This window comes from Wyeomyia smithii, chromosome 1 (genome assembly GCF_029784165.1).
Source record: "Wyeomyia smithii strain HCP4-BCI-WySm-NY-G18 chromosome 1, ASM2978416v1, whole genome shotgun sequence".
NCBI classification, from domain to species: Eukaryota; Metazoa; Arthropoda; class Insecta; order Diptera; family Culicidae; genus Wyeomyia; species Wyeomyia smithii.
Window position 1 is genome coordinate 92,612,854 of NC_073694.1, and position 23,322 is coordinate 92,636,175.

Sequence of the window (23,322 nt, forward strand, 5' to 3'; positions counted from 1 at the left end):
GCCTATTCTTATTTCAATTAATAACGGGTCAACTCGCATGCGACCAGTTGACATTCCGTATGACCTCACATGGAATGTCGATTGGAAGTTATACGAGGAAATGATTTCAAAAGCGGTCGATTCGATTCAACATCATCCACCACTTGAAGAATACAACCTCCTCGCGGGCTTGATCCTCGACGCCGCGTTGCAAGCCCAAACGAAGAAATATCCCGGCGTAACGATTGAAGAACGGCCTCCCACTCCGTGGTGGGACCAAGAGTGCTCCGATGTCTACACGCAAAGATCCGACGCGTTTTTGGCCTACCAGAAGGGAGGTATACCTGGCGACTATTTACGGTATTCGGAGCTTGATACCAAGCTTAAAAGCTTGGCTGAAGCAAAGAAACGCGGATATTGGCGTCGGTTCGTGAACGAGACGTCGAGGGAGACATCGATGAGCACTCTTTGGAACACAGCCCGAAGAATGCGGAATCGCGTAACGGTCAACGAAAGCGAGGAGTCTTCAAGTAGGTGGATATTTGATTTTGCCAGGAAAGTATGTCCGGACTCTGTTCCTGAGCAAAATATTGTTCGCGGTGCGTCTCCGGGCCACGACGCGATAGAATCACCTTTTACGATGGCAGAATTTTCAGTTGCCCTCCTGTCCTGTAACAATCACGCGCCTGGGTTAGATAGAATCAAATTCAACTTGTTGAAGAATCTACCCGGCAATGCCAAGAGGCGCTTGTTGAACTTGTTCAATAAGTTCCTGGAGCAAAACATTGTACCGCAGGATTGGAGGCAAGTGAAGGCGATCGCCATCCAAAAACCAGGGAAACCAGCTTCTGATCACAACTCTTATAGGCCGATTGCAATGCTATCCTGTATCCGGAAATTGATGGAAAAAATGATACTCCGTCGTTAAGACCATTGAGTCGAATCAAATGGCCTACTATCGGATACTCAATTTGGCTTCCGCCGTGCCAAAGGGACGAATGATTGTCTTGCGCTGCTTTCAACAGATATTCAGGTGGCGTATGCTCGCAAAGAACAAATGGCGTCTGCGTTCTTGGACATTAAGGGGGCTTTTGATTCCGTTTCTATTGACATTCTTTCGGGCAAACTTCACCGACAAGGATTTTCTCCAATTTTAAACAATTTTTTGCACAATTTGTTGTCCGTAAAGCACATGCATTTCACGCACGGCGATTTAGCAACTTTTCGCATTAGCTACATGGGTCTTCCCCAGGGCTCATGTTTAAGCCCCCTTCTTTACAACTTTTATGAAAATGACATCGACGAATGTCTGGCAAATTCATGCACGATAAGACAACTTGCAGACGACAGTGAGATCTCTGTTACAGGAGCCAAAGATGCCGATTTGCAAGGACCATTGCAAGATACCTTGGACAATTTGTCTGCTTGGGCTTTACAGCTAGGTATCGAATTCTCTCCGGAGAAGACTGAGATAGTAGTTTTTTCTAGGAAGCATGAACCTGCTCAGCTTCAAACACAATTAATGGGTAAAACGATTTCTCAGGTTTTGGTACACAAATATCTTGGTATCTGGTTCGACTCTAAAGGCACCTGGGGTTGTCACGTGAGGTATCTGATGAAAAAATGTCAACAAAGAGTGAATTTTCTTCTTACAATAACCGGACAATGGTGGGGAGCCCATCCAGGAGACCTTATAAGGCTTTACCAAACAACGATATTGTCTGTTATTGAATACGGGTGTTTCTGCTTCCGCTCCGCAGCAAACACACATCTGATCAAACTGGAGCGAATACAATATCGTTGTTTGCGTATCGCCTTAGGTTGCATGCAATCGACCCATACGATGAGTTTGGAGGTCTTAGCTGGAGTACTACCATTGAAAAACCGCTTTCGGAGCCTGTCTTCTCGTATTCTTATCAAATGTGAGGTCGAACTTAATCGAACTTAATTCTCAAACCCGTTTTATGACATTGTATTTCCATCACATGTCCCAAAATATTAACCCTTCTTCGAATATTCCAAATCGTATGTAAACAATATGTAAACAATATGTAAACAATATGTTCTACACTGACGGATCACTTCTTGATGGGTCCACTGGCTTCGGTATTTTCAATAACAATTTAACCGTCTCCCATAAGCTCGATAATCCTGCTTCTGTTTACGTCGCAGAATTAGCTGCAATTAAGTACACCTCAGGGATTATCGAAAAAATGCCCACGGACCATTATTTCATCTTTACGGACAGTCTCAGTTCCATTGAGGCTCTCCAATCGATGAAAGATGTTAAGCACTCTCCGTATTTCCTGGGGAAAATACGGGAACATCTGAGTGCTTTATCCGAAAAATCGTTTCAGATTACCTTAGCGTGGGTCCCTTCTCACTGCTCGATACCGGGCAATGAGAAAGCGGACTCTTTGGCTAAGGTGGGCGCAACAAACGGTGATATTTATGAAAGACCAATTGCTTTCAATGAATTTTTCGCACTTGTACGTCAGAATACGATCATCAGTTGGCAAAATGCTTGGACCAGAGGGGAATTGGGAAGGTGGTTACATTCCATAATCCCCAAAGTATCGACGAACCCGTGGTTCAAGGGGTTGGATGTAGGTCGGGATTTCATTTGCGTGATGTCCCGGCTTATGTCCAATCACTATAGATTTGACGCGCATCTCCTTCGTGTTGGGCTCGGGGAAAGTGGTATCTGTGCCTGTGGTGAGGGTTATCACGACATAGAGCATGTGGTTCGGTCATGCCCTGTACACCGTGACGCCAGGTCTAAATTAATAGCTTCCCTGCAGGCCGAAAGTAGGCAGCCGGCTGTTCCTGTTCGTGATGTCTTGGCGAGCCGTGACCTATCCTACATGTCCCTTGTATACGTTTTCCTGAAATCCATCCACGCCCCAGTTTATTCCTATTCCCTTCCGCCTACATCCAACCAAACGACAAGAACACGTTAAGACCCCGGATCCGGAAACAGCAACTAGACCCGCACGATACTCTCAGGTCCCGAGGGAGACAACCCAATATGCCAGTCCGTAATATCTTGGCCCAGCAGCGGAACATATTCAATATGCTGCTTACCTATGGCGATGGAAAACCATCAAACAACAAATCAGTGCTTTTAATGCAAAACATTCTAGCTTTAAGTTAGATTTAGTTTCAGCTCGTAGTCGGCAGCGAGGATAAAAAATTTGCTTTTAGTTATTAAGATACTTTAGAAAGTAAGCTACCAGATATAATTGGCGCCGTTAAACATTAAATTGTATTTGTGCCGTGTCAAATAAATTATAGATGAAGAAAAAAAAAAAGAAATCTCATTTCATTCAATTACCGGACTTTCATTAAAAATTGACACCGCTGCCGCTGAAGGTCATTTTAACTTGAGACAGTGAAGATGCGGTTCTCGTAATTTTTTTTTTTTGCAGTGTCAAAAATTTGCAGCACTGGTCTCAACATTAACTTACTAGAAAGAGGAAATACAATCTAAAAACTCTCAAGCTTGGAGGAGTAGAAATTTCATTTAGTCAACAGGTTAAATGCCTAGGATTTATTCTTGATGCTAAGCTGAACTAGAATGCACATCTTGACTAACGAATGACAACTGAAAATCTTGATTTTTAGGGCTCTTCTACTCCACAACAAACACGCTCAGAGCAGAATGACAATATGTATATGAAAGCTCTATATTTCCTCTTTATGCTTTTTTTTGTTTTGTTTATGCATGCTCAGTTCGGTTAAAAATGGCGTCCAAACAACGAGCATTCCGCAAGTGCATTTTACAGTTCGCTATGAACTGCACAACAATTTTGGCAAATAGTTCTTGGTAAACTAGTTTGAAAGTGAAAATATTCCGGTTTCTATTATGTATGGCTTCCTGCGAACCTCAACTATAATCCGCCAGGAAGGAAGACCGGCCAGAGTAGTGGACGGAAATGGACTTTTTCCTTTTGACAAATCATGGTTCAAGGCTATCAATCAAAATATATACTAGAACGAATGTTTGAACAATATTGATTCCATTTCTTCCAAAACACCATAAGGATGAAAAGTATGTATTTTGGTCAGAGATAACATCATAACAGCACGTCAAAAAACACAAACGTTTCTGAACAGCCATTTGACTCCATTGGTACCCCAAATACGCAACCCAACTAATCCACCTCAGTGTCGCCCAACCTAAGATTTCTTTGGGATTTTGAGTTCCCTCGGTGCAAAAATACCTGGAGATCAACGAATTGAGAACAATTGATCGGTAGAATCAAAAAACGCATTCGAAAAGCGGACTTGAAGGCCGCTGGGGCTTGAGGACAAATCTGGTGATGTGGTGATGTGGATATTCACATCGATTATACGTCCAAAGCTGTCCTACGCTTCGTTAGTCTAACGCTAGAACAAAGCTAGATAAAGTTCAATGAGTTACGTGCATTGCTATAACAGAAGCCAAAAAGTGTTTCCAATCTAAAGGATTTATAACACGAAACGTAAATTATTCAGAAAAGCTCTTAGATCTAAAAAAAGAGCCTTTTGTACATACGTCGGCCTAGTAACGGGGAATTGTCCAAGTAGATATCATTTAAACATGTGCCGGATTCAGGATGATATCTATCGCTTTTGTAATATGGAAAGCGAGACATCGGAACTTCTGCTGTGCCGTTGTGGTTCAATAATTTAATGCAGATCAAGGTTGCTACGCAATGGCTGTTTACAGCCCAAAGAGATTTGGTCTTTGAATCCTGAAAAGGTGATTGGCTTCATGAACCATATATTACCTGACTAGGTGCATGTCGGTGCAGGTACCTGATCACTCAACAAAGGTGGTCAGGTCATTGTATTCTGTAAGGGGACATGTAGCAATTGACTGGGATATATTACAAAAGTTCACATCATCACATCATCTAATTCCCTAACAAAAAAGCCCCAAAACAAAACAATCAAATATTTGTAATAATACTTACCATCTGTCGATAGTTTTCTCGTCTGTAACTCAGCCTTTAAATCGGCAACATTCATTTTTCTAATATCAGCTGATGTGATATTATTTTTTGATTTTCCTAGAGTCTCAACATCCGCTACAAAAGATTTATCCTGAAAGCGCATATCAATAAGTGAAATATAATTGAATTAAAAAAACTAAGATAATCTCAGGTGTGCTACACATACGATCAAGAGTGTTTGATTCTATGCATAAAAATTTAAAAACACGATCTTGTTTAGTATGTGTTTAGTGAATCGTTTTGATTCATAGAAATTATCCAAGTTTGTTTAAAAATATTCAAAATGCTTGTAAAAAGGGAAGTTTCAAACAAAAAAATAAAAAATGTGCCTTTTCGTTATCTGGAGCTGCAGCCGTTGTGTTTTCGTTCACTTTTATCAATCCGACTGACTCGTTGGTATCCATTTCGCTGGACTTAGCCGCTTCGGTAGAACTGTCAAAAGAAGCACCTTCTGGATTGTCATGATTAGTAGATGCAAGTATTTCGCCGGTTCCATGGAAAGTTTGTGATACTGCTGATGTAGCTATTTCTGCCGATGAAGAATTAGTCGCATGTGGACTATCGGTACACTGAATATCAATAATACGTTCCAAATGTGACTTGTAATTAAGATGCAGCTCATCCCACTCCGGATGCGTTGGTAAGCAGGATCGTACATCAGGTAGAAATATAACCACAGTTTCGATACGTGAAGGAATCAAATGACCCTTGTGGTAAGTTTCTGAACGGCGATAATAGAGCTCCACAAAACGGTACCTGTGTTGGTATATAGTAGTAGTTTATTTCAGATTATAATTCAAACGTAAGTAGGTTTCAATAAGATTTGCTTGAATAATAATTTTTTTCTCTAGACCTCGAATCCAAAATAAGAATGAAAAAGATGAGAACTACACGTGTATTATTCATTACCATATCCCATATCCCGAAAATAAAAATGATACAGTGGTAGGAAAAATAATAGGTGTGAGCATAGCTCATAAAGTCGTCTGCATTTAACCTGTCATGTATGAGGCATTTCTGAACGTAAAGTCTGTGTAAGATTGCTTACATTATGGGCAATGAATAGACAATTACTATCTGCCAAAATTCATGGCATTTTGTTCGTGAGCGAAAAATAAAATCCTATTGACCAATATTTTAAGCGAAAAAAATAATAGGTGTTAAGTATACTACACAACGTGACGTGACTGTTAATACAATAAGCTTGTTAAGAATGTTGATTTGCGATTATCTGTGAATGTGAAAAGCAGTAAGTCTGCACTGATAAACTAATATAGACCGTTCCGATAATTATAAATTCACTTACGATCAACCGTCATTTCAAATAACGTGCAGTATTCAACGTTGGCTGCGTCCTGTTGTTTACATCCAAAAAAAAAAAACAGATGCTGTCATTTTTTCTAACATTTAGTGCGAAATTTTGAAAATGCGTGGCCTTTCTCCCGAGCAAAGAAAGCGAATTGTGCACAAATGGGGCACCGTGAGTGGTCTTTCTATAAGAAAATTAGCCAGAGAAGAAGGCATAAGTGTCGGAGCAGTTCAAACCGCATTGCGGAAGTATTGTGAAGAGTGCACATTTACTGATGCCTCAAGACGTGGTAGAAAACCCGGGCCTGTTGATCCCACAATGGACAAAAAGGTTAAGGAATACTACAAGCGGCATCCTTTAGTATCAGTACGAGATGTGGCGAGAAAGCTTGGAACCTCGGCGAGTAACGTTATGCGTGCCAAGGGAAGAATGGGTCTGCAGCCCCGTCGGAAGCAGAAGCAGCCAAAACGAAATCCAAAACAAGCTGAATCTGTGAATACGAGAGCTCGAAAGCCTTATGACAAACCTCTGACCAAAAAAATGGGGTGTGTTATCATGGATGACGAAACCTACATAAAACTGGACTATAAGACTCTGCCAGGACCGCAATTTCATACATCACCGAAGGGAAAGGATGTCCCTGGACCAGTGAAAGCCATTTACATCGAAAAATTCGGCAAGAAGGTAATGGCGTGGCAGGACATTTGTGAATGTGGGAAAATATCTCGTCCATTCATTACGAATGACACAATGAATGGTAAAATTTACGTGAAAAAGTGTTTGCAGGAAAGGTTGTTACCCATGGTTAAGCAGCATAACAATCCTCCAATCTTTTGGCCCGATACTCTAAGGATGCACTAGGGTGGTATAAAACAAATAATGTCACATGTGTCCCAAAGGAGATGAATCCTCCAAACTGCCCTGAAATTCTCCCTATTGAAACTTTTTGGGCTTTGACCAAGGCAAAGCTGAGGAAATATGTCAAACCAGCGGACAATGTTGAAAAATTTAAAAAAGATTGGCTTAAAGTGGTAAAAATGGTCTGAGAACACAAAAGCTTATGAGTAGTGTTAAGAGAAAAGTTAGAGAACTCGCGTATCCTACGAAAAATAATCCCAACTTGAATTGAAACTGGAAAGAAAACAATTATTATCTATATTTCAGAATAAAATGACCCGAAAAATCCTGTATTTTTTGTTTTATTCAAGAAAGAAGATGTATTTATAATTTTTGGAACAGTCTATATTTCATACGTTGGGTTTATAATTTTTTGCTTACCGGTAAAGGGTCGCAATAAACAATTCAGCCTTGATACAAAACGACTGATCAAAAACTACAAAATGAAGGTTGTTACGTTTAAGAATTATGGTAGCTCATTACGTTACTTTACGAGCCAAATTTAAGTGTGAGATAAATTAAATGTTAGACTCTACGTCATTTGCGGATGGCATCTATCAATAATGCCAAAAAACACATTTTCGTTAACTCCGCCACAAGGAACACTCGATGAAAGGGGATCGCAAAAAACGATGACAGCAATAATGACAGTGAAAAATAGAAATTCGAAGAAAGCAAAAATTCTCTCTTCTGGTTCGGTCTAGAGGTGGGAAAAATGGTTCTTTATAGTGAGCGGATCAGAGCGGTTCCGCTCACTAAGATGAACTAGTTCTTTTTAACAGCTCACTCGCTCTTTTCGTTCATACACAATTTTTGGTTTTTATCAGTAAAACTAATTAACAGACACTGTAAGCGAGAGCCATGTGAAAGCTTTACACCCGATTTTCCAAGCGCAAAGTCGCGCAAAACTACAATAGAACTCCCAGAAATAAGCTGCCACCAAACGTCTGCCCTGATATGCATAACCTGCATTTACCATCACCCAGCCAGCCGCAAGAGCATGCAAAAAACAACTTGCAACAGTCCATACACAGGTACAGGGGTTGACTAACGCCGAGTACGCACACGAATGGATGTGGAACGAAAGAACTGATTCACTCATCTTCTGGCAATCCGTTCGCAGGGTCATCAAAAGACTCAGTTCATTGAAAGAGTGAAATATTTCTCTCTAAAAAGAACTGCTTCGTCCGATGGCTCTTTTGTTCAGCTCGCAGGCAATCCGCTCGCGATCAGAAGATTTCGATCTTTTAAAGAACTGATTTTCTGATCAGCTCGGGAGCGGATTGTCTGCATAGATTCAAAAGATCAGTGAACCAGTTCTTTCGCTCTTTTCGTTCCACTTTTCTTGTGCGTCCCGGCACCAGCCCGTGTGCTGTGTGTGAACAGTGGCAAGTAGATTTTATTTTTTATTCCTGCGGCTGGTGGATGGTAATGCATAGGGGAGCAGGCAGCCGGCGGCAGCTATTTTCTGGGAGTTCTATTGAAGTGTCGCACGCCGCTTTACGCTTGGGGTGTAAAACATTCATATGGCTCTCGCTTGCGGTGTCTGATCAACAAAATCAGCTTTAGCTTTTTGCTTGAAGTAAGGGGTGAGTTACCGCTCTTTAAAAAAGAGTGATAGATCACTCGCTCACTTTGAAGAACCAGCTCTTTAGATCAGTTCGTGAGCGGATTGCCCACCTCTAGTTCGGTCGTCGTGGCGTGCAGAAGCACATAGAAGTGCTGGTGAGTCACGCGCGTTTTGTATAGACCGCCATTGACAGACAGTTATGTGGAATTGCTTCCACCTCGTGTTGGCAGGAAGCCAAGTTCGGAATTGCGGATCGTCTCGTACAAGAGTGAACAAGTGGTTTTACCGACTTGAACTGTCCTACAGTACGGTCGCATTTTACCAACAGCTCGAGGCTAAGTCTTAGACTACCGAGAGATATTAGAATTTTGTTTTTGGCTTTCAACAGGCAATCTTTTTAAAAGACTACCTGTTGAAAGGCAAAGTTATAAATTTGTTTTTAAAGTTAACGAGTGTTTAGTCAATTAATTTGGTTCGAAATATTTCTACTCAAATTCTATAGTGAAGTGAAAGTGTAGTGAAGTTGTCCAGTTATGCCTGGAAAAAATAAAAAAGCTCGCTTTGATGCGGCATCAAGGAAACGTGAGGCATCTCCTCCAAGTGACACTGAAATTTCGACTAACAGGTATGATATTCTTTCTTCTGTTGGGGATCTAGAATTCCAAACTTCTCATACTGAGCATAAAGCCGTTATGAAGTAGGTTAAAGTTCCACCTATTGTGGTATTTGTAGCAAACTATAAAGCATTTCGATCAGAACTTTCATCATTTCTATCGAATGTGAAAGTTAATTTTCAAATTGGTCGCCAAGGCGAAATTCGTATTTTGGCCGAATCTTTTGATGGCCATAAACATCTTTTACAGTATTTGACTGAAAGGATGTATAAATTTTACTCTTTTGATGCCAAAAACGAGAGACCGTTTAAGGCTGTGTTGAAAGGTCTCTCAAATGATCAAAGTATTGATGAACTCAAAGATTGTTTGTAAAAATCACTTGGTTTTGCCCCCAACCATGTAATTTTGATGAAACGAAAGGCAAATGCCAAAATTTTTCAAAATGGAATACACCAGGAAAATTACTTAGTACATTTTGATCGTACCAAAGTACATAATTTAAAATGTTTGGAAAAAGCACGTGTTTTATTCAACGTGCGAATAAAGTGGGAAAATTTCAAGAGACATGGAGGAATCCATAATCTTACGCAATGTCGGAATTGTCAAGCCTATGGTCATGGAACTCGAAACTGCCATATGGCTGCAAAATGTATGATTTGTGGTGACACTAGTCACACGAAAGATATCTGCCCCGTGAAAGAGATCACTAATAGTTTCAAATGTGTAAATTGTGGGGGAAATCACAAATCTAATTTCTTTAATTGTCCTGTAAGGCCAAAAATTATTGCTTCTAGACAACGTAGGAATTCTAAACAACCTGTTGTCAATGTGGGTTATCAAAAGACTTCCAGTACTGTTCAGGCATCACCAGCACTTTCATTAGCAGGTGTGTCTGTAGGTAATAATTTAAATTCAGATGACAAATTTCAGAAAAATAATCCTGTTCAGGCAACACCAGGCTGTTCATATGCCAGTGTCCTTTCAGGTAATATTTCAAATTCAAACAGTAACAAACCGTTCGTGTTTGGTGCTGAAAAGTCAGCCAGTATTGATTAAGGTAGTCCAACTCCTGAAAAGATTGAATACCTACAACAATCCATGCTGCAGCTAATGTCCGTTTTGTTGAACTGTAACTCGATGTACGAGGCTGTTCAAGAAGGTATAAAATTTACAACTAATATTGTTATGAAATTGAAATTCAGCAATGATTTAAATAATGCTGTAAATTTTCTAAATTGGAATGCTCGCTCTTTAAAAGCGAAAGAGGATGAATTTTTAAATTTTTTAACAGTCCACGATGTGCATATTGCAGTTGTGACTGAAACGCTTTTAAAGCCAAATATTAAACCAAAAGAGAACCCAAATTTTATAGTTCATAGGTTTGATAGAATTGATGTTGCCGGTGGTGGAGTTGCAATAGTTATCCACCGTCGAATAAATCATCGGGTTTTACTTATCTTGAAACCAAAGTTATCGAGAGTTTGGGAATTGAAATTGAAACAAGTATTGGCATTTTATTTATAGCCGCAGTGTATTTGCCTTTTCAATGCACTGGTGAGCGAAAAAATTATTTCAAGGGAGATTTGCAAAAACTCACAAGAAATAAATCAAAATTTTTAATCATCGGTGATTTTAATGCGAAACATCGATCTTGGAATAATGCTCAAAGCAATTCCAATGGAAAAATATTGTTTAATGATTGCTCGGCTGGATTTTATTCAGTTTTATTTCCAAATGGTCCTACATGTTATTCTTCTATTAGGAATCCATCTACAATTGATTTGGTACTAACAAATCAAAGCCATTCATGCAGTGATTTATTAACTCCTGCTGACTTTGATTCTGATCATCTTCCCATAACATTTTCTATTTCCCATGAAACTATTTTAAATCCCACTAGATCTGTGTTAAATTATCACAAGACTAATTGGGATAGATATCGTTCTACGATCGAGGAAAAATTGAATGATGATATTATTTTACAAAATAGTGCTGACATTGACAGAGCATTAGAAAATTTTAGCAGCTTAATACTCAATGCCCGGAATTTATCAGTTCCTAAGGCAAGAGTGAAATTTAATGCACCAATTATTGACAGTGAACTTCAACTTCTTATACGTTTGAAGAACATACGGAGACGTCAATACCAAAGATCTCGTGATCCTGCTTTGAAAATTATTTTTCAAGAATTACAAAAGGAAATTAAACATAGATTCACTCTCTTGCGAAATGAGAATTTCATGAGAGAAGTTGAACAACTAAAACCTTATTCAAAACCTTTCTGGAAGCTTTCGAAGGTTCTTAAGAAACCCTCGAAGCCCATTCCAGTCCTTAAAGATGGTGATTGCATTTTTCTAACGAATGAACAAAAATCTCAAAAACTTGCTCAGCAGTTTGAGAGTGTTCATAACTCCAATTTGAACGTAGTAAGTCCTATTGAAAATGAAGTAAACCAAAAGTATGTTCAGATCACCACCCAAGAATTTCTTTCCGAAGAGGTATATGAGACAAACTTGAATGAGGTGCGAACCATTCTCAAAAAATTCAAAAACATGAAAGCACCAGGAGATGATGGGATTTTCTATATCCTCATCAAAAGACTTCCCGAAAACTCTTCAAATTTCTTGGTAAAAATTTTTAACAGATGCTTTGCACTAGCACATTTTCCTACGAAATGGAAAAATGCCAAAGTCACTCCAATTTTAAAACCCGAAAAGAATCCAGCTGAGGCATCAAGTTATCGACCAATTAGTTTACTTTCCTCTATTAGCAAACTTTTTGAAAGAATAATTCTGAATAGAATGATAACACATATTAATGAGAACTCAATTTTTGCAAATGAGCAGTTTGGTTTTCGCCATGGGCATTCCACTACTCATCAGTTACTTAGAGTAACAAATATGATTCGAACTAATAAATCTGAAGGCTATTCGACTGGAGCTGCTCTTCTAGATATAGAAAAGGCATTCGACAGTGTTTGGCATAAAGGTTTAATAGCTAAAATGTCAAATTTCAGTTTTCCGCTTTACCTCACAAAAATGATACAAAGTTATTTAACTGACCGCACTCTCCAGGTTAACTATCTAAATGGTAAATCTAATAGATTGCCTGTTAGAGCTGGTGTGCCTCAGGGGAGTATCTTGGGCCCAATCTTATATAACATTTTTACTTCTGATCTTCCTGATTTACCACCAGGTTGTGAGAAATCTCTGTTTTGTGACGATACAAGCATTTCCGCAAAAGGAAAAAGCCTTCGTGTTATATGCAGTCGGCTACAAAAAAAGTTTAGATATATTTTCTTCATACTTACAAAAATGGAAGATTTCCCCTAATGCTTCAAAAACACAGTTAATTATTTTTCCTCATAAGCCAAGAGTTTCATTTCTCAAACCCACCCATAACCACGTTATTAAGATGAACGGTGTGGTCTTAAATTGGTCTGATCAAGTTAAATACTTAGGGCTAATTTATGATAAGAATCTTACTTTCAAGGAGCACATTGAAAATATCCAGTCAAAGTGCAATAAGTATATCAAATGTTTATATCCTCTTATCAACAGGAATTCTAGACTTTGTCTCAAGAATAAACTGTTAATTTACAAACAAATATTTAGACCAGCAATGTTATATGCAGTTCCCATCTGGACAAGTTGTTGTGCAACCGGGAAGAAGACACTTCAAAGGATTCAGAATAAACTTTTGAAAATGATTTTGAAGCGTCCTCCCTGGTTTAGCACGAACGAGCTACATAGGCTCACTAATGTAGAAACATTAGAAAATATGTCAAGCCAAATCATCAACAAATTCCGACAAAAATCGTTGCAATCCTCAATTGCAACGATTAGCTCACTTTATAGTCAGTAAGATAGTTTTAAGTTTATTTTGAGTTTATTTTAAGTTTCGTTTTATTCCTTCTATTCCTTTTTTTTTTCTTGACAAGTAGGTTTAATAATTTTCCTACAATTACATTATCTTAACTGCGAAAGCTAATAACATTCAATAATACTAAAAAGCGTACAAATATATATAATAGTGCTGAAATGTCACCATTTGTGGCAGAACACACAATACTAATTCTGAATAGATATTTTAGTATACATAATAAATCATTACAAACTCCCCCCATTAAAAAAAAAGTGGTTTTACCGACCGATGTCACAAGTTCCGATCCATACGAATACGTTCCGGAACAGGCGCGAATGTTCGGGGCGACCAGTGAGTCATTGGCAATCGGCGAAAAGTTAACCTCCAAAGTGAATACGTGTTTGAGGCAGCTGATTGAAATTGCTTCCCTCCCGCGTTGGCAGTGAATAATGTTTGAATCACGAATCGTCTCGTTTAAGAGTGAACAAATCCTTTTACCGTTCGATGTTGCAAGTCCTGATCGATACGTATCCGTTCCAGAACAGAAAACTGCAGTGATTCAGACAATCTGTCACGTGAGCGAATGCGTGTGATAGAGCTCCAGTTGAAGAGCAAAATCGGCAGGACCTATTCAACCAGCTAGCTATACCTGGCTGGCAAGGCCTCGGCATGACGGCCGTGTAATGCGGCGATGGACAGGATCGACAGGAACGAACTGTAAGTTATTTATTGCTTGTGAGATGTTTGCCGAAGTGAGTTGTCCGCGGGTATATTGTATGTGTGGTTATTTTGTGCCTGTTTACTGGGGCAATTAGTGGCTAGCCGTGCTGCTGACTCTGCGAAATCAAGCAGTAGCAAAATTTGTAACAAGCTGAAACTTAAAAAAAATATTAGAAACCATCGACTGCTCACATAACATAGTTGAAAAATCTGTTGAATGCCAAAAGAAATCAGAAAAACGAGTGTGGACAGGAAACCAGTTCTAGGAATGACTGCCGAGTAGCGAAATTCGTAAAAAAGAGGCGTCAGGCGGTTCCGGATAGTTTTAAATATCATTGATTGTAAATACCTTGCTCATACTACCAGAAAAACTCCTTTCACATGGGAAAGATTTATTATGAGCCCAACTTATGAAATATTAGTTTATAAGTACAGACTTACTGTTTCCACTTACAGAAAATCGTGAATCAATATTTTTCAATAAGCAAATTGTATTAACAGTCACGTCACGATGTATAGTTTACTTTACACCTATTATTTTCTTCACTTAAAATTAGTGTTCGACATCGGACCGGGTAGGGTCCGGTCTGAAGTCCGATCGGACCGGAACCTTCAAAGTCCGATTTTTTTTCCGGACCGAACCGGAACGAAGCCATCCGGACTTCGGAACGGACCAGGTAATGCTTTCCGGACCCCGGACATTTTCGGTGAAAAAAAAAATTATTTAATTTAGGTCATTGAACGCAGCAAGTTTTTCATCCCTTTTGGGTTTCTTCGCTGCTTTTATTAAAAGTCAACCCATATAGCCTTGTTCGCCTTTCTAACCTGTAATATATGCCTGAATTGATCACATGGTTCTTATTAAATTAGAAAGACATTGATTGTTACATGTTTTCTGCTATTTCAATCACTATTTCAATGCTATCACTTCGAAACTAGTGAACAACTGATAGACTCGCACAACTTGTTCTGAGTTTGTGCTTAATTCAAGGTGGTCAGTGAAACGGGAAAACCTTGAAAACCGGGAAAAAGCCGGGAATTCGAAACTGAACCGGGAAAACCGGGAAATTTATCATGTCCATTGTTAACATTATTTTTCATTTACACATGCTTGGGATCTGTTGTATTAGGTCAACGCACTATACATTTTCTGCCATCTCACAAACACTGGAAGGCTCAAGGAACCATTTAGTTGGTCTCGAGGTAAGGTACTGGAGTAACAAGCCAGTCGTCATTCGTTAGAATCTCGGCTAAAAGAGACGACCGTTAGAGTCAATAGGATCCTAGCGCTAGTCCCGCAATTGTTCTGTACACTAACAGTTGGCTGCGATGTTTTTCTCTAATTTGTCTCCCTTCTCATTCGCACTGATTAGGGCTTCAACAGTAAGTGGCGATCAAACATCAAAACAACCACCACTTTACAGGATCAACGTCTAATGTCATTTATGGCTGAGTTTGTTTCAAAGTTATGTACCGAATTCTTCACAATTGAGGTAAAAATACTCTTTAAAAAGAAACAAGATTTGAATTTTGGGTTACAAATCGCCAACAAAAACCTACAAAGCCCAGGAAAGGTAAAAACTTCAAATTACTAAAAAATATTTTGAAGGCCAGAGAAGTCAAGAATGATTCCAATAAAATTTTATATGTTAACTTGAAATAGGCAAAAACTAAACTATGATAAAAAAATATTCTAAACCTGAAACAAGTAATGCCTCCACCAACCACGCTGGATCTGGGTTCGAATCCCAACGCCATAGGTGTCGATGGTTGTGTGGTGACGTTATTCACTCACAATCAACCAAAACTGATCTAGATTCAATCCTCCGGAGATTTTCTGAGGCGAAAAATCTCTGGGTTCTTCTATCGTATGGGAAAGTGAAGCCGTTGGCACCGGTCCGTTAATCAACAGATCGTTAATTAAGATTCTAGTTGAAGTCGCCTCCCCGGGTGTCGGTGATTGACATAATAGTGGCAGAAATAGACCATCAGAAAATAAGCAAGAATAAAAAAATCGTAACCTAACCCATTCCCGGTGTATGATGCCATATGGCATTACCTGACATTCAAACTTTGATTTGAGTTCAACATTTATACTTGAAAATTTACACGAGGAAACTATTCAGCATCGTTAGAGAATAGATTGATGCTTAATATGCAATACAGTTTATGTTAATTATGCATATAGTTGATTGGTAATAAGAGTTTAAAGTTCATTGTTTGAGGTAAAAACTGATTTTTCTCCACCGGTAATCGGTTAAGCTTGAATCCGCTTGAGAAAATGTCTTGAGGTCAGAAATTTCAGAAATTGATTTTAAAGAGTTTGCGTTTCAAAAACCAGATGCAACGAAAATAATTTAAAATTCAATTCAAAGTTTATTGAATAGTATTCTAAAGGCTTAAAATGCAGAGCCTGTCTTTGTTTTTTCTCAAATTGCTTGCATACTCCTCTAAAATCAGAAAGACATATTTTTCAAATAAAAAAGGCAAAACTATAAGGGCCATTGCGGAAATCATTTGCCTAAAAAAACCTGGAACAATACCATGTGAGGATGACAATGGTATCAAATTAGTCCTTTCTATATTGTCAAGACAATAATTGAGCCTCAAGAGATCCTTAAGAAAACGGAAAAAATATTTTGAACGACAGAAATACACACAGTTGTTCATAATTCAGCTCACAATTGCCATGAAACGATTACAGAGACTATAAAAAGATAAAAGATATGTTCAAATGTTTCTAAAGTTCTCGATAAAAGTCAGCAATCAGATTTTAATTTAAAGCCAGATAAGCACCATAAATATGAAAAGAATTCAATGATATTATAAAAGTAATAAATTCAATTTTTTTAAATAGATTTTTGTTGAAAATTTTGAAATGTAGAACGCGTAATCAGAAAACATAAACCAATCTTCTTATTTAGTTCAAAAAGGCAAAAATTGTTTCTAAGTAGCAATAAAATTAAATTGATTTAAATCTAGAATTTCAAATAGATTTTTGTTGAAAATTCTGAAATTTAGAACGCGGATTCAGAAAAAAACAAAACAATCTTCTTATTTAGTTCAAAAAGGCAAAAATTGTTTCTAAGTAGCAATAAAATTGTATTGAAGCCTGAAAGAAACTAATAATATCAATTTAAAATCAATTTCAAAACTGAAGTGTGTGAACACTAGGAAATGGGTAATAATAAGGTTGAACAATATTCATTGGTTTGTGCCAACGTAAGAACCCCGATAACACTCACGGAACGCGACGAGAGACAGGACACAACACTTATTGTTCTTACAAAACATAAAAAAGGAATTTAATTTACCTTTTTAGTCGACCGGTGTCGGGCAGCGATCTTGCCCATCAGCTGGACGATGTCCGACTAGTTGCGCATAGTAGTTGTTGTTTCCTAGATATTACAATTTCACCACTGTTACAGCTTCGTCAGGTGGAAGAGGGAAGAGAGTATTGGGGGATCATCCTCATTCATTAATGGGTTGTCGGAGGTGGTCATGTACATTGATTCCCATGCGTTTAGGTTCGATGTTTTGCGTACATTTTTTAATAATTTGGCATTTTCCCAGTCGATGGCATGGTTTTGGGATATGGTGGTTGCTGCCACACTCGATTCATTAGCCCGATCGTTTTCAACTGCATTCTTATGCTCTCGCAGTCGCACTTTGAATTTTCGTCGTGTTTGGCCAATGCAAACTGCGGAGCAGTTTTTGCAGGGGATTTGGTAGATACCTGATTTTTCATCCGGGGGTACTTTGTCTTTTGAATTACACAACAGATCTTTCAAAGTGTTTTTACTTTTGTAAACAGCATAGAAGTCATGTTTCTGTAGTACGGATTGGACGGGGTTAGTTATTTTTGGGTAAAATGGAAGGCTGATTTTATGCTGTTCTTCTTTTTCCAGTTTTAGTGTTGTGCAATTTAGCCTGTGTTTTTTCCGTTGGTGTTTTCGGAGAATTTTGTTTACGAAGTCTTTGTCATACCCATTCAACTCAGCAGCTTCATGTATCCTGTTTCTCTCGGTTTCAAAATTTTCTCTGTCCATCGGTATGTTGTATAGGCGGTGTGCCATAGAATGGAATGCTGCTTGCTTCTGGGCGCCGTAATGGTTAGAGTCGGATGTTATGTATCTGTCTGTGGCTGTTGGTTTTCGGTATACTGAGAATTTCAGTGTGTTATCTCCGTTTCTCTTTATCGTCAGATCCAAGAATGGCAGTGACCCATCGGTTTCTTTCTCTACCGTAAACTTTATCGTTCTGTGACGGGAGTTCAACAACTCGAGTGTTTGTATAAGGTAGCGTTCTTTCACGACTGCAAAAATATCGTCCACATAGCGTTTCCACACTCGAGGGAAGTATTTCTCGGTCGATAGTGCTACCTCAAAGTCACTCAGAAAAAGGTCTGCCAAAAGTGGGGATAACTTGTTGCCCATACTGAGCCCAAATACTTGCCTGTAAAACCTCCCTCTGAACGAAAAGAAGTTTTGGTTCATACAGGTTTCGGTAATCAGCAGGTATGCTTCGATGTGATTAGGTGGTGCTTTTTTCCGTTCTAGGTGTCTGCGCAAGCTGTTCAATGCATCAGTCACTGGTACGCTGGGGAATAGAGTAGTGACATCAAATGAAACTAGAGCTTCACCCCTTCTTATCTCTACATCTTTAAGATAATCCACCAGCTCTACGGAGTTTTTAACACTCATACCATGTGTCACGGTTTTTTTTTATAGGGGGGGGGGGGGAGTTTGTAATGATTTATTTATGTACTAAATTATCTATTCAGAATTAGTATTGTGTGTTCTGCCACAAATGGTGACATTTCAACACTATTATATATATTTGTACGCTTTTTAGTATTATTGAATGTTGTTAGCTTTCGCAGTTAAGATAATGTAATTGTAGGAAAATTATTAAACCTACTTGTCAAGAAAAAAAAGGAATAAAACGAAACTTAAAATAAACTTAAAATAAACTTAAAACTATCTTACTGACTATAAAGTGAGCTAATCGTTGCAATAGAGGATTGCAACGATTTTTGTCGGAATTTGTTGATGATTTGGCTTGACATATTTTCTAATGTTTCTACATTAGTGAGCCTATGTAGCTCGTTCGTGCTAAACCAGGGAGGACGCTTCAAAATCATTTTCAAAAGTTTATTCTGAATCCTTTGAAGTGTCTTCTTCCTGATTGCACAACAACTTGTCCAGATGGGAACTGCATATAACATTGCTGGTCTAAATATTTGTTTGTAAATAAACAGTTTATTCTTGAGACAAAGTCTAGAATTCCTGTTGATAAGAGGATATAAACATTTGATATACTTATTGCACTTTGACTGGATATTTTCAATGTGCTCCTTGAAAGTAAGATTCTTATCATAAATTAGCCCTAAGTATTTAACTTGATCAGACCAATTTAAGACCACACCGTTCATCTTAATAACGTGGTTATGGGTGGGTTTGAGAAATGAAACTCTTGGCTTATGAGGAAAAATAATTAACTGTGTTTTTGAAGCATTAGGGGAAATCTTCCATTTTTGTAAGTATGAAGAAAATATATCTAAACTTTTTTTGTAGCCGACTGCATATAACACGAAGGCTTTTTCCTTTTGCGGAAATGCTTGTATCGTCACAAAACAGAGATTTCTCACAACCTGGTGGTAAATCAGGAAGATCAGAAGTAAAAATGTTATATAAGATTGGGCCCAGGATACTCCCCTGAGGCACACCAGCTCTAACAGGCAATCTATTAGATTTACCATTTAGATAGTTAACCTGGAGAGTGCGGTCAGTTAAATAACTTTGTATCATTTTTGTGAGGTAAAGCGGAAAACTGAAATTTGACATTTTAGCTATTAAACCTTTATGCCAAACACTGTCGAATGCCTTTTCTATATCTAGAAGAGCAGCTCCAGTCGAATAGCCTTCAGATTTATTAGTTCGAATCATATTTGTTACTCTAAGTAACTGATGAGTAGTGGAATGCCCATGGCGAAAACCAAACTGCTCATTTGCAAAAATTGAGTTCTCATTAATATGTGTTATCATTCTAGTCAGAATTATTCTTTCAAAAAGTTTGCTAATAGAGGAAAGTAAACTAATTGGTCGATAACTTGATGCCTCAGCTGGATTCTTTTCGGGTTTTAAAATTGGAGTGACTTTGGCATTTTTCCATTTCGTAGGAAAATGTGCTAGTGCAAAGCATCTGTTAAAAATTTTTACCAAGAAATTTGAAGAGTTTTCGGGAAGTCTTTTGATGAGGATATAGAAAATCCCATCATCTCCTGGTGCTTTCATGTTTTTGAATTTTTTGAGAATGGTTCGCACCTCATTCAAGTTTGTCTCATATACCTCTTCGGAAAGAAATTCTTGGGTGGTGATCTGAACATACTTTTGGTTTACTTCATTTTCAATAGGACTTACTACGTTCAAATTGGAGTTATGAACACTCTCAAACTGCTGAGCAAGTTTTTGAGATTTTTGTTCATTCGTTAGAAAAATGCAATCACCATCTTTAAGGACTGGAATGGGCTTCGAGGGTTTCTTAAGAACCTTCGAAAGCTTCCAGAAAGGTTTTGAATAAGGTTTTAGTTGTTCAACTTCTCTCATGAAATTCTCATTTCGCAAGAGAGTGAATCTATGTTTAATTTCCTTTTGTAATTCTTGAAAAATAATTTTCAAAGCAGGATCACGAGATCTTTGGTATTGACGTCTCCGTATGTTCTTCAAACGTATAAGAAGTTGAAGTTCACTGCCAATAATTGGTGCATTAAATTTCACTCTTGCCTTAGGAACTGATAAATTCCGGGCATTGAGTATTAAGCTGCTAAAATTTTCTAATGCTCTGTTAATGTCAGCACTATTTTGTAAAATAATATCATCATTCAATTTTTCCTCGATCGTAGAACGATATCTATCCCAATTAGTCTTGTGATAATTTAACACAGATCTAGTGGGATTTAAAATAGTTTCATGGGAAATAGAAAATGTTATGGGAAGATGATCAGAATCAAAGTCAGCAGGAGTTAATAAATCACTGCATGAATGGCTTTGATTTGTTAGTACCAAATCAATTGCAGATGGATTCCTAATAGAAGAATAACATGTAGGACCATTTGGAAATAAAACTGAATAAAATCCAGCCGAGCAATCATTAAACAATATTTTTCCATTGGAATTGCTTTGAGCATTATTCCAAGATCGATGTTTCGCATTAAAATCACCGATGATTAAAAATTTTGATTTATTTCTTGTGAGTTTTTGCAAATCTCCCTTGAAATAATTTTTTCGCTCACCAGTGCATTGAAAAGGCAAATACACTGCGGCTATAAATAAAATGCCAATACTTGTTTCAATTTCAATTCCCAAACTCTCGATAACTTTGGTTTCAAGATAAGTAAAACCCGATGATTTATTCGACGGTGGATAACTATTGCAACTCCACCACCGGCAACATCAATTCTATCAAACCTATGAACTATAAAATTTGGGTTCTCTTTTGGTTTAATATTTGGCTTTAAAAGCGTTTCAGTCACAACTGCAATATGCACATCGTGGACTGTTAAAAAATTTAAAAATTCATCCTCTTTCGCTTTTAAAGAGCGAGCATTCCAATTTAGAAAATTTACAGCATTATTTAAATCATTGCTGAATTTCAATTTCATAACAATATTAGTTGTAAATTTTATACCTTCTTGAACAGCCTCGTACATCGAGTTACAGTTCAACAAAACGGACATTAGCTGCAGCATGGATTGTTGTAGGTATTCAATCTTTTCAGGAGTTGGACTACCTTAATCAATACTGGCTGACTTTTCAGCACCAAACACGAACGGTTTGTTACTGTTTGAATTTGAAATATTACCTGAAAGGACACTGGCATATGAACAGCCTGGTGTTGCCTGAACAGGATTATTTTTCTGAAATTTGTCATCTGAATTTAAATTATTACCTACAGACACACCTGCTAATGAAAGTGCTGGTGATGCCTGAACAGTACTGGAAGTCTTTTGATAACCCACATTGACAACAGGTTGTTTAGAATTCCTACGTTGTCTAGAAGCAATAATTTTTGGCCTTACAGGACAATTAAAGAAATTAGATTTGTGATTTCCCCCACAATTTACACATTTGAAACTATTAGTGATCTCTTTCACGGGGCAGATATCTTTCGTGTGACTAGTGTCACCACAAATCATACATTTTGCAGCCATATGGCAGTTTCGAGTTCCATGACCATAGGCTTGACAATTCCGACATTGCGTAAGATTATGGATTCCTCCATGTCTCTTGAAATTTTCCCACTTTATTCGCACGTTGAATAAAACACGTGCTTTTTCCAAACATTTTAAATTATGTACTTTGGTACGATCAAAATGTACTAAGTAATTTTCCTGGTGTATTCCATTTTGAAAAATTTTGGCATTTGCCTTTCGTTTCATCAAAATTACTTGGTTGGGGGCAAAACCAAGTGATTTTGACAAACAATCTTTGATTTCATCAATACTTTGGTCATTTGAGAGACCTTTCAACACAGCCTTAAACGGTCTCTCGTTTTTGGCATCAAAAGAGTAAAATTTATACATCTTTTCAGTCAAATACTGTAAAAGATGTTTATGGCCATCAAAAGATTCGGCCAAAATACGAATTTCGCCTTGGCGACCAATTTGAAAATTAACTTTCACATTCGATAGAAATGATGAAAGTTCTGATCGAAATGCTTTATAGTTTGCTACAAATACCACAATAGGTGGAACTTTAACCTACTTCATAACGGCTTTATGCTCAGTATGAGAAGTTTGGAATTCTAGATCCCCAACAGAAGAAAGAATATCATACCTGTTAGTCGAAATTTCAGTGTCACTTGGAGGAGATGCCTCACGTTTCCTTGATGCCGCATCAAAGCGAGCTTTTTTATTTTTTCCAGGCACAACTGGACAACTTCACTACACTTTCACTTCACTATAGAATTTGATGTGTTACGGGGTAATTTTTCATTTCGTCAACCACCCATGCAGCCATTTTTTCCGTCCAATCCGTACTACAGAAACATGACTTCTATGCTGTTTACAAAAGTAAAAACACTTTGAAAGATCTGTTGTGTAATTCAGAAGACAAAGTACCCCCGGATGAAAAATCAGGTATCTACCAAATCCCCTGTAAAAACTGCTCCGCGGTTTACATTGGCCAAACACGACGAAAATTCAAAGTGCGCCTGCGAGAGCATAAGAATGCAGTTGAAAACGATCGGGCTAATGAATCGAGTGTGGCAGCACACACCATATCCCAAAGCCATGCCATCAACTGGGAAAATGCTAAATTATTAAAAAATGTACGCAAAACATCGAACCTAAACGCATGGGAATCAATGTAC

The 23,322-nt window shown here is 38.0% G+C and overlaps 1 protein-coding gene across 2 annotated transcripts in view; it reads right to left on the reverse strand.

Moving 5' to 3' along the window:
• LOC129718610 (cell division cycle and apoptosis regulator protein 1-like) overlaps window positions 1-23,322 on the reverse strand; it is a 398,517-nt gene that overhangs the window by 225,719 nt on the left and 149,476 nt on the right. For both annotated transcript variants that reach the window (XM_055669541.1, XM_055669542.1), the window contains exons 5-6: window positions 5,306-5,732; window positions 4,938-5,067 (exon numbers count right to left, since the gene is read on the reverse strand). In XM_055669541.1, the coding sequence (XP_055525516.1) occupies window positions 4,938-5,067; window positions 5,306-5,732 (557 nt within the window). The remainder of the gene's footprint in view (window positions 1-4,937; window positions 5,068-5,305; window positions 5,733-23,322) is intronic.